The sequence below is a fragment of the Sinocyclocheilus grahami genome, unplaced genomic scaffold (genome assembly GCF_001515645.1).
Source record: "Sinocyclocheilus grahami isolate Dianchi unplaced genomic scaffold, SAMN03320097.WGS_v1.1 scaffold338.1, whole genome shotgun sequence".
Lineage (NCBI taxonomy): Eukaryota > Metazoa > Chordata > Actinopteri > Cypriniformes > Cyprinidae > Sinocyclocheilus > Sinocyclocheilus grahami.
The window spans coordinates 1,229,757-1,242,874 of NW_015505517.1; the positions used below are offsets into that span (position 1 = coordinate 1,229,757).

The window sequence follows — 13,118 nt, forward strand, 5'->3', positions numbered from 1 at the left end:
GTTCTCTTGGTTCTCTTCTTCAACCCCCTTCTTTGCTCTTACTCTCCTCTTTTTAGGCATAGCTTTGAGCTATGTTTTTAGTCATGCTTCTTTAGTTTTGAGCGTGGTCTGGCTTACACGCCAGCTCCTCCAAAACCATGAGAAGAAACGCCACCTGGTCTCATCAAACTTTACATCTATTTCTATTTCTTTAGTTTGTTTTATTTTCCGTTGAGAGTTTCGTGTTCTGAGTTAAGCCTAACGCCGCATGAGTGCTGTCTACCCTTCAACTGCAGACCACAGCTCTGCGTCGCCAGCCAACGCCCAATCACTGGCTTCCCAAGACTTAACCTCCAGCCAATCAGCAACCTCGGGAAACCCCTTTCTGCAGACAAGGAAGGGAACCCCCGACACAGAAACGCAAGTACCTCCAGAGAGCTGAACTGGTGCATTTAATCTAAATTTTAACCTCATTGAGGAATTCAGTGCGAGGGTTAATTAAGTGATTGATGGTTGTTCAGATCTATGCAATGCACATATTGCTGTAAACTTGGGATTTCACATTTTCATTCTCTTAAACTAATTATTTTCCTCACTTTCTCTCTTTCTGCAACTTGTGTGTGAATGCGTGTGTTAGATTAGTTTATATGTCTTAGATTTATCCAATAAAGCCTTATTTATATGGAAAAGAGAAGTATCTTGTGTTTTGTGCTCACAAGTTAATGTCTTAAACTGCCGATCTTGTTACTATGCTAATTAATAGTGTTTTCACTATATTTTGGATATAAATATCCCTTGCAGAATTGCTGTCATACGGCTCGTTCACTGAATCGCAGGCCGTCTCAGTGATCCGCCGTAAAACAGTGATTCTGTCCTAATTCCCTTGCATATTAATGGTGGAGTTCCCTTTAAAATCTTAAATGATTCCCTTTGAGCTAAATTATTGACCTGTTTCCCTTACATGGTCTTTATGAGAATAAACAGAAGATTACATAATGTTTACAGCAATATTTTAAATATAAAATTCTCTACAAAATTCATACACAGAGCGGAGAAGAGTGGACTTGAACTAGTAAATACACACAATGCAGCTGTGAGGGATTTTAAACATATATATTTATGAATTAAGAATTAATTTTATTATTCTGTTCCCTAGTTTGTTCATTTGTGGCCATGTTGTCAGAGAGAGAATGGAAAATGAATGTGCTAAGGGAAAAATTATCTTAATGTACAGTACAACAATATAATTATTCACAATCTTCTTTCTTTTTTAAGAGAGTTATTCATCTAATGATTTCAAAAGAATATAATGGTTACTATTCCAGCTGAGCTACTTGAAGCATCACCGCTTTTTGTAGCTAAATTATATTGAATTTGTTGTCATAAAGGAAAAATGTAATGACAAATAAAGAGGACAGTCATAAATAATTATAAGAAACTGTCAAGATAACCAATCCCCTATGGTGGTTTGGATGTAACATCACACCCTTGATGGTTAAAAGTGGCTTTAAAAGATCCAGCAACCACAGAGAACAAGATGCATCAGAGGGTTAATTAAGATAATTATGTTAAGTACGTTTTTGGAACAGGAAACCTTGATTAAGTGGACCAGAGGAAGAAAAATAAAATTCTCCAAACTGTATGATATAAAATTCTGTTTGCTTGACTGACATTTATTTTCCAGCTCTTGAAATACAATAGAATCTTCGGGGACAGGTCAATTCTATAGCTACTGCTCTCTCAGAGCACTTCCACAGGGACAGTAGATTGCAGGGTCCACACTAAGGCATCTTGGATCACTCTTACATCATGACATGAAAGCTTTCTCAGTGGGTTTCTGGTACAGTGAGCAGCTCTTTAAGGTAAAACTTTAGTTGTGAGTTTTAAGGTTGTGTTCACACACAAACTTTAAAGAGCCATTAATAATTGACAACAATGACAACTTGCATTTAAAAAAAGGTAATTAATTTGATTAAATGTTTTTTACCCTCCGGGGTTGAAATCAGCATTCAGTAAACAGTATGTGAATACTGGGGATTTTTTGACATGGTCTCAAACTGGTAGTCTAGGCATTACAAATGGCATCAGTTAATACTATGAGTGTGTTGAAAGATTTATCAAATTATATGTGAATCAACAATGCTCTCAAACAAACACACAAACACAAAATCACATTCATGTGTATTTTCAATGCCAAGCACAAATGCAATGCACATATATGAGCATTAATATAAAATGATAAAATGACATGTATGTGTTTGTGGATTGTACTATAGGCTAAAAAACAGTATATATTTGTGTGCATTTTGTTGCAGCTTTTGATAGTGTAGCGTCTGGACCAATCAGACACACCATTTTTCATTTGATTGAACAAATCAATTATTCATTAGATTAACAAACATTCACAGACCCCTCACCCAATAAACATACTGGGTGCCAAAATATCTGTGAACAGGGCCCCGGGACCCTGGTTACCATGGCAACCCTGACTCCAGATACATTTACGATCTAATGGAATGCGAGAGTCACCCCTCCCACTACAATGTCCATAGAAAATCCACAGTGCACAGTAGAAATTGACTTTTCTACTAATTAATTCATAGGAAAACCTTTCTTTGAATGAACAGTGTATCCTTCAGGTCATTGTGTATATTATTGTCATCGTGTATTTTGTCTTTGAGATTGTATACTGTTTTATGCAGGCTTATGATCGAAACACTCACTCCTGTCAGCTTACATACAGTATATATAACCCTACCATGTTTAGTATCTATGAATTAGTATTCGGATGATCTAACTGAGAGTGTATATTGTATGTTTATACCTATGCAACATATTAGTGTTCTAAGAATCTTTATTAGTTTGTGCATCCACACCCAAGCGAATTACATCTGCAAATTACCATGCCCTCAAACAAAAGGTTGTAAAACCCTCCAGCAATTGCAACCTCCCGCTTGGAATTTCTTCCTTTCTCATTGGACAAGCCCACCTTGAGAGGCGTGACTCTTCTCCAACCTTAAAGGCCCACACCAGGGACCCTCCCAGAGTCGGTGGTTCTGTTAGGTTCTGAGAAGATGTGAGCTCCAATGCTCCAGGACATCCTAAGTTTGTGCGCCAGGCCTTCGGCCTCGACCTTTCCATTCATCAAGATTCTCTGACTCAAAACTGGTTCTTTTCATCGACCAACTTCAGCAAGGATCACTAGGACTTTCAGATTGCATCAAGCCTCTCTTTCAGACAGACGAGACTCGCAAGTATCAAAACTTAGTCTTATTAATTGATACATTAGGTATCATTTTCACCTTGTTACAAAGGTGTGTTTGAACTAAGAATCTGATGTTTCCTTCAGGTGTAAATCTGCTGAATATGCAAATGGTTCCATAACTTCATTCCTTATTTCTCTTCTCTGTACTGAGTTAAGCTTTAACCCTTTCCTATACCAACTGTATGCGTGTGTGTGTGTGTGTATGTGTATGTTAGACCAGTTTATGTGTTTATGTAGGATGTTAGACTAGTTTAAGTGTTTATGTAGTTAATAAAACCTTACTTGTATCACACTTGACGTGGTTCATTGTTTGCTCATAACCGGAGTCACTAATCATGCAGATTGATGCTACAAGCTTTTGTAGAATTGTACAGTAAGGAAGTTATTTCCCTTAACCAGGAAATTAACGTTCTTAGAATTGACAAGACAGTTGACCCTGAGAGGTCAGCTAAATATCTACAGCGGATCTAAAATATTCATAATTAATTATAACTAGTTATGATTAATTATTCATATTTCCCATGAGCTGATTCGTTACAAAATAAATAAAAAACTAAAACAAGAAAATACCAAAATAGGTGCTATGAAAAAAAAAAAGAGACTTATTCTCTAAAACAAGAAAACAAGCCTTAATATATTTTACAATTTTGCCCAAATTTTATTTATCTTGTTTTCACGACGTCCATATATTTTTACTGGAAAACAAGACACAGATTAATGAAAAAGCTGTTAATGTACTTCTCATAATATAAATCCCAGAACAGTCAGGAAGATAAAAAGAGAGAAAAAATATGAATGAAAGCCTGCTAGCATTCAATGAAATTGTGTTTACAGGTGTGTGTCTGGGGCTCAGATCGCTGCACTGACTTCCTGAGTGAAAGAGAGAAGATGATCCACTGTGTGTGCACTAATCAATATCTATCCTAAAGCACATAACCTGGACAGACTCCAAGAATATATAACATAAACCAGGAAAGGATGCAAAGGACAACATGACTTTGTAATGGTTCAGTTTTCAAGAGGAAAGGCTTTACCAATCATCACACATTATTGGCTGAGTATTTGGCCAATCAATACAGTGGGCTTCTTTTTATTAGTATCTGTCTCAAAGCCACAAACCCCACATAGTCATTTTGAGGCCCTTAGTAGTACACAAACTTAGAATCCACAAATATAATGGTTTTTGGCTAAAATAAGCTGTAAAATGGACCAGACTTTATGCCGTCAATCAAAAGTTTGTCTGCTGTATGTGAAACTACCTTTCACTGAGGTTCTTTCTGGCAAAATTTCTACATTTTTTCAGACAGATAAATATTTCAGTTCAGTTTTTCTGTTTTTCTGTCCCGAAACTATCAAGCTCTTCAAAAGTTTAAATGAATTTGAACAAGAACCCTAAAGCATTATCCTCAGCAGAGTACCTTTGAGGAGCCCTGATATAGGAAATAATTGTTCAATCTTTCATCTTTGAGGTGTTGACAGGTAAAAAAAAATCTAATATTTGAAGCACTACTAAGTTTTACTTGAAAAAGGCAACTACAGCTTCTCTTCTGACAATAGTGTCAAACATTTTTAGAATATAATACAATTAATATTTAATTTAACTACTAACCCTTTTTCCAAGTGTTGAACCCATTTCCATTCCACTCTGTGTCCTAATCAGGTACAAAGCAACAAAAAGGCAGCTTGGTTTCTCACCTCATCCACGTTTTCGAAAGCGTTGATGATGTCATAGGGCAGACAGGACAGCAGGTCTATTACGAACCAAGTCTTCAGGTAGTTCATCCTGATCAGCTTCGGATCCGAGATCACCTCCCCTCCAGGCCCGACAAACGTGGTGTGGAAGTTGAGCACGATGTCCACAAGGAATATGACGTCCACAACGCTGTCCAGAACCAGCCAGGTGACATTATTCTGTTTGGTCTTGAAGGAGACGTTGTAAGGAACCATGATGGCGGTGTAGAAGGTCAGGATGAGGATGACCCAGTCCCAGGTGGTCTTAAAGGTGCAGTAGTGTAAGATGATGTGAGGCGGGGTCTTAGGGGCTTCCTGCTTATACTGCGGAAGAATGTCAGAGCCGAGCTGAAGCACCTGAGGAAAAAAAGAGATAGAGAGTGAAGGATCTAAGACAAAAAGAATAAGAATTTAAAATCCAATGCCAGTTAAATTCTAAGGTTTTTTTTGACAATAATATTTATTTTGAAAATGCCTGGTCAAATTAGTTTTATTTAGATTTTTTTACATTTATTTAGTATAATTTATCAATTTGATAATTAAACTAAATTGACCACCTTTTTTCCTGTTCTTTTGACATTGCTAATAAGGAGATTATCTTAAGGGACAATGAGAGTGAAAATGAAATGAAATATAGAGAGCCCTAAGGAAAGTGAGTTTTAATATTAATTCTAGCTCTGGATAATTTCCACTCTTCCCTAGACAATACACTGTTTGTTGTATACTATGCATGTTCATATAAACAGAACATGAAGTTTACTCAGAGATTTAAAGCTATTTCCCCTTCTAGAGAGAGACAGTGTAGAACTGTTGCATTCAAATGTGAAAATGGCTGCATATAGTGTTAATTTTTGATTGTTAATAATGTCAGTCTAAATCAAGAAAGAGGAGACCTTTAATCTTAGAATAAAGAAAAAATAAGTTCACAAAAATTATAAAATGTAAAGTTTACAAAAAGAAAAGTCTGAAAGAATTAAAATACATGTTAAAAAGTTGGCACATTTGTGGCAAAAATCATTTTTACAAGCTTATTTTCTTTACAAAAAGGCAAAAATTCAATTGATGCACACTGTACAATGGAAGTGAAAGGGGCCAATTTTGGAGGATTTAAATACAATACAATACATCTTTATTGTCAACTATGGTTGAAATTTGTCTTTGACCACACCAGCGAAAACCAAATACACATACAGACACAAACTACAAAACACATAAAAACCATCATACTGAATCACATAGCTTTTTGATTAATAAATCCGATCGCAGCAGGTACAAAATACTTTTTATAAATATTTGTCTTTGCTCTAGGCATTAAAAATCGTCTCCCAGAGGGCAATAAAACAAACTGATCACACAGAGGATGAGTTGGGTCTTTTAATATACACTCCGCTTTCCCAACACATCTTGAGGTGTAAACCTCACCCAACTTACTCTGTGGTCTGCCAATGATTTTACTAGCTATATTAGTGACTCTTGCTAGATTATTTTTCTGCTTGCAATTAAGATGCCCATACCATGAAGTTAAATTATAGGTCAGCACACCCTCTACCAATGATTTGTAGACAATCTCCAATATGTTTTGACTTACTCCAAACCTACTGATTCTCCGTATCAGGAATAGACGTTGCATGCATTTTTAAAAAATATTATTAGTGTTATCCACAAAACTCAGTTTACTGTCTATATATATGCCAAGATATTTAAAATTATCAACAATCTCAACCGGGTGACTATCTATCATTACAGGCACAGCTGCAACATCTTGCCTAGTACGACTGATAACTAATTCCTTGGTTTTATTTATATTTAATACCAGTGCACTATTATTACACCAGCCCAGGAGTTCCTCAACATATTTCATATATTCAACCGACTCATTTATATCACCTTTTTGGAGAAGTCCTACCAGAGCCATATCATCTGCATACTTCAAAAGTTTAAAATTTGAATTGTGAATCATAAAATCATTCATATACAGTGAGAATAATACAGGTGATATGACACTTCCTTGAGGGGCCCCCGTATTAACAGTGCATTCATCAGAGAGCTGACCATTATACCATACCCTCTGAGTACGGGACAACAAAAAGTCCTTAATCCACAAAACCAGGTACCTGTTGACACCAATGGATATTAACTGTTCTAACAAAATATCAACCCTCATTGTGTTAAATGCTGATGTAAAATCTAAAAATAAAATTCTGGCATATGCATTTGAATTTTGTAAATGATAAGTTACAAAATTCATCATAGTTAACACAGCATCATCAGTGCCCCTATTTCGTCTATATGCAAACTGCAGAGGATCAATACTTGAACCAACAGATGACATTAGATGTTTGACAAGAATCCTTTCCATAGTTTTACATACCACAGAAGTTAAAGCTATAGGGCGAAAATCATTCACAGTATGAACTGAAGGCCCCTTTGGTACTGGGATTATCACACTTTCTTTCCATAACGAAGGTACAGTTCCAGCTTGCAACAAAGCCTGGAATAGTCTTGTCAATACACATTTCAACTGGTGACAACAGCTCTTTAACACTTTACCACTAATACCATCAGGCCCCCCAGCTTTACCAGGTTTTATCTTAGAAATGGAACGACCACATCCAACTCCGTCAAATTAATAGGGGAGCAATATGGGATGGTCTGACAAATACTATTGCAGTTAAGACTGCTAACCTCAGTATCAAATCTGTTAAAAAAGTTATTCATATCATTTATAGGTATAGTAATTGGTGGATCACTATGCCTTTTATCATTCCTACCCATCATAATATTCAGACCATCCCACGCTTGCCGAACATTGCCTGTTGTAAAATTTCCCTCAATCTTATTCTTACAATGTAATTTGGCTTCCCTCAATTTACCCCTTACAACTCTTTTACACTCTTTAAAAGTAATAAAATCACCACCACAAAAAGCTCTCTTTTTATCATTCAGACACCTTTTCAAGTCTTTAGAAACCCAAATCATTTTACTGAAGCATTAATTCTTCTGTTAAATTATTATTTGAGCTGTAAAGTTGTTCTCATTATTTTTACAGTCGTTTAGGGCTATAGGCATTTTAATTAGTAAAGCTAATAGAACTAGATGTTTCAATCCCTTTAGTAGGAAACTCTTGATAGTAGCAATCGGTGTGGAGTGGTTAAAAAGGAGGGTAAGGTATGTCATTGGGGTCATCAGGTGGGCACCCTGCTTCATCGATGTTTCGTTGATTGAAGCCCACAACGTCTCCAAAAGGCTCAACGGTGTACCCAGCGTCCCAGGTACGCCCCCCTCCATGCTATACCCTCCATATCCCTGATGGGCTCTGCATGGCAAGGGCGTCCTTCTCCCTGAGTCGGGCCTAAGCCTGACCGCATACCATCTGTCTCTACCTTGCTGCCCAGATGGGGTCCTTACGCTTGATCCAGAGCCAGTTACTGCTTTTTTCAGCAGCACTTGATATGGACTTGATGGCCTGTTGGAGAGAGAGACCCTTCACCCCTATTTTTCTCAGCAAACTGGTGGTAGATGTTGGACCAAAACCCCTGCATCCCACCTCTACTGGGAAGATGCTAGTCTTCCAGCCGTTCTGGGATGCTTCAGCTGCCAGGTCGGAATATTTATTCTTTTTCCTCTCATAAGCCTCTTCAACCCCCTCTTCCCATGGTACTGTTAATTCGACAACATATACCAGTTTTGTTGGAGACCACAGGACCATGTCTGGCCGGAGTGTTGTAGCCACTATTTCTGGGGGAAACACAAGCTTCTTATTAAGGTCCACTTCCAATTTCCAATCCTGCGCTGATTGCAGGAAGCTTGCATCTTTAGGTGTTGTACGATTCTCTTGATGTTGGCCAGCTGGTACGAAATTTGTGAAGTTAACCTGTCCTGCCAATGTTTGTGGGAGGTTGTTTGTGGTGGTTCGTTTCTGTCCCCGTATTGATGCCAGCTCTCAAAGTACTTGGTTATGCCGCCAAGTATAGCGCCCTTGGGTAAGACTTGTAGTGCACCCTGATAGAATGTGCCTTAGGGATGCAGGTACTTGACACAAGGAACAGGCGGGATCTTCTCCATACCCCTTTTTCAGATTTTGAGGGGAGGGTAGCAGGTCGTATGTGGCTCTGATGACAAAACTCAGCCGTGCTCCATCCATCTGCCAGATGTCACGCCAGCTGAGCTTTTTCTTCTCCAGGCCCTCTCAGTTGGTCCATTTCCCCTGCTTGGCCACTGAGACGGCTTTGGCATGTCACTCACCCTCCTCCTGTCTCCTGACTTCTTCTACCACTAGCTGTCTCTTCTGCACTGATGTTGCTTTGTGCCACAGAGGAGTTTTTGGAATGAGTCCGAACCCTGCCCTCCCATGCTGTACTTGTCCAACCACATCTCTGAAGTGAAGCGCAGACTTTGCACTCTGAACAGTTAATTGGATGTAATTGCACAAAAAAGCTAGTAAGCTCTAAAATCACATTAATGCATTTCATCTTTACGTCTTGTGGCAAGACTTTTGAAACTATAAGTATTTTAATGCTTGCATTAATTTCCTTTGTAGTACCTCTCTGTAACCAAGTGGAAAAATGTCAAAATTCATTTTTATTACTCAATAATTTCACAAGTACTGTCGATTAAGTTTAACATGAACTGAACCCAGAATCATCCTTTAAGTAATTCAGGATGAATGAATTGGGGAAATTTAATACTTGGTTATTTAGTGATTAATAGCAAACCTTAAAGGGGTCATATGATGCAATTAAAATTTTTCCTTTCTCTTTGGAGTGTTACAAGCTCTTGGTGCATAAAAAAGATCTGTAAAGTTGCAAAGACTAAAGTCTCAAATCCAAAGAGATATTCTTTATAAAAGTTAAGAGTCAACCACGCCTACCTAAAATGGCTCGTCCTAACACGCCCCCACATATCTACCTCACTATGTGGGAAGATTTGCATAACGCCGCCCAAATGTTCACGCAAAGAAAAGAAGGCGTAACTTTTATCCTCACTGTAGTATTGTTGCCGCCGCCGCCATGTCATGAAGATGCTGTGTGTTTCATTGTGAAAGCGAAACTACTTTGTTTGGTCTTCCAAAAGAGGACAATATCCACTTCATGCCTCGAGCTGATCCATGCTGGTCGCTGAGGAAATACATCAACTTCGCGCTGTGAATCGCCGGATCGGCTTTCACCGTGGACGAAGCGGAGTCCAGCCCGGGGTCGTCACATGTGGTTGCCGCAAGCCCGCAAGCCGCTCCTTCGTCGAATCCGTCGGCCACGCCGTTCTCAAGCCCGCCGCCTGTTCCTCACTCAAGCCCTGTTTACGCGGTGTGATGCAACGCAATGCGTAAAAAGACAGTATATAGGTGCAGTATATAGGTGCCCCTACCAAGTATTGAGTACATGTACAGTAAATGAACATACTTTCCAGAAGGCCAACAATTACCTAAAAATGTTTTTTTTATTGGTCTTATAAAGTATTCTAATTTGTTGAGATAGTGAATTGGTGGGTTTTTGTTAAATGTGAGCCAAAATCATCACAATTAAAAGAATCAAAGACTTAAACTACTTCAGTCTGTATGCATTGAATTTATTTAATACACGAGTTTCACAATTTGAGTTGAATTACTGAAATAAATGAACTTTTCCACGACATTCTAATTTATTGAGATGCACCTGTAAGTCATTATAAGCCGTAATTATGTCCCCACTGGATGCAACAAATGCCTCATTTATAATGGGTTTAATTGGTTTTGTATCGTCGCTCCGGGACACGGCATCACAGTATGGTAAGGGGCGTAACATTTCCGTCACATGCTTGAGGTATTCGGCCAATCACAACGCTCTGGATAGCTGGCCAATCAGAGCACACCTCGCTTTTCAGACCGATGAGCTTTGTAAAAATCGATGCGTTTCAGAAAGGCGGGGCATAGAGGAGAAACAATAATGTACAGTATGTGGAAAATAATGTGTTTTTTAACCTTAAACCGCATAAACACATTTCATTACACCAAATACACAAAATAATGTTATTTTTAATGCTGCCTTGCAAACATTGTAACAGTACAGATCAGAGACATTAATCCATCATAAAAGCCTCGCAAAACAAACCTGTCCTTGAATGCTTCCCTCATTAAAAACTCTTCCAAAGATTTAAGCACAATATAGTATGTAAGGATTGTTCCTTACAGACACAAAAAAACAACAACGCATTTCACTCCTCTTTAACACCATCACACAACAGTGACGGAGCAATAACCAACAGATGAGAAAAGCAGAAAAGTGAACAGGGGTTATGGGACACACACATACAGTACACACTTCATCAGTGTTAATTATTAATAGCAGCTTCTGGCAGCCGACTGTAGACTTCTGCTGTCCAACAGACACGTGTGAGATTGCGTTACAGCAGCATCCTGTGTGTGATTCTATTACAAGTTTGTCCTCCGTGAGATGAAGTTTTGAATAACCTTGTACTACGCAGTCAAGGATGTAAGCAAATGTTGCCTGTCTGTGTCTGTCTGTCTGTCTGTCTGTGTGTGTGTGTGTGTGTGTGTGTGTGTGTGTGTGTTCTCACCTCTGCGAGTCTGGACTGTTTGTGTGAAGTGATGTCGGTTCTGCTCATGGGCGTGAGTTGCTGATTGGTGCTTTTGCTGTTCGTCAACGCTCGAGTCAAACGTGCAAACTTGGTCCAACCTGCAAGAAATATATGATGCGTTTTATAAATGCTACACTGAATTGAAAGACAGATGCAGTGATTTCATAATATTATGTGTCTTTCAGTTCAATTTATTTAAATTCTGTGGTGTTTTTATAAAATACTCTGCACAACTGAATTCAGTTCAGTATTTTGCTTTAATGAAAGTTCTGTACAAATGAAGCATGAATCTGTGATTTTTTATAAAAAGTTTCACAATCTCCTTGTCATTTGTTGAAGTTTGTTAATTTGGTTAATTAATGAAAATATTGTGGATGTTATAAATAAAAATGCAATTTGGGGTCAGTAATTTATATATATATATATATATAAAAAAAATTTAAGTCTGCATTTATTTGATCAAAAATACAGTAAAAACAATATTGTGAAATAGTGTTACAATATAAAATAAAAATTTTCTATTTTATTTGTATTTTAAAATGTTACTTATTTCTGTGATGGCAAAGCTGAAATTTCAGCAGCCATTCCACTCTTCAGTGTCACATGTTGCTTCAGAAATCATGAAGCAACCTAAAATGCTGATTTGTTTATTATTAATGTTGTTGTTATTATTATTGTGTAAACAGTGACATTTTCAGTATTTTTTGATGAATGGAAAGTTCAAAACAACAGCATTTATTTGAAATAGAAAATATATGTAACATTGCAAAAGTCTTTACTGTCATTTTTTTATCAATTTAATGCATCCTTGCTGAATAAAAGTATTAAATTCTAAAAAAAAAAATAAAAAAAAAAGTACTGACCTTTTTGAATGGTATATGCACACAACAAAAAACAAAAACATTAATCCAAAACATAAGTCCTCTGTGGCTCAGATATGACTCAGCAAAATGCTTTATGATGAGTAAAAGTGGAACAAATGTTTGCTGTCACTCCTGCAACGATCTTGCAATGAAATATTTTGTAAGTCACTTTGGATAAAAGCGTCTGCTAAATGACTAAATGTAAGTATAACTCCTGGAACACCGTCTGAAGCCGTTTCAAATCTCTCTCTCTCTCTCTCTCATTCCTAAGTGTATAATGCTCATCTCATACACACTGTTCAATCTCCTGCAAACATGTTCACATCACATTTCAACCCAAAATCACTTAGTATGATAAAAATGTCACAATCCACTATGATATTTTCCCTCAAAATTCTCATTACTGTAACATAATTCCCCTTTATTCTTAATAGTGATTCTGATTACTGTAACACAATAACTGTCATATTTTAAAGAAAATAATGCACTTAATTCTCATTAAAATAGTGTCATAACTGACACTAAAAAACATAATGGTCCTAAAAATAGGTTTCTACTTGAAAAAATATAATTTCTTATTTCTTTCTTTTGATTTTGGGGTGAAATGTGACTTGGACCTTGTTTAAAACAGGTTTTGTGAAATTCACCCACACACACCAGAGCAGAACGCCTTTGCCAGCACTATTGGGATTTTTGGAATGAGACTC

General features: G+C 37.4%; 1 protein-coding gene across 1 annotated transcript in view; it reads right to left on the reverse strand.

Annotated features, from left to right (window-relative positions):
- Positions 1-13,118, reverse strand: part of kcnh5b (potassium voltage-gated channel, subfamily H (eag-related), member 5b) — a 51,065-nt gene that overhangs the window by 34,160 nt on the left and 3,787 nt on the right. Inside the window, exons 5-6 of the mRNA XM_016295548.1 lie at positions 11,528-11,646; positions 4,940-5,332 (exon numbers count right to left, since the gene is read on the reverse strand). Coding sequence (XP_016151034.1) covers positions 4,940-5,332; positions 11,528-11,646 — 512 coding nt within the window. The remainder of the gene's footprint in view (positions 1-4,939; positions 5,333-11,527; positions 11,647-13,118) is intronic.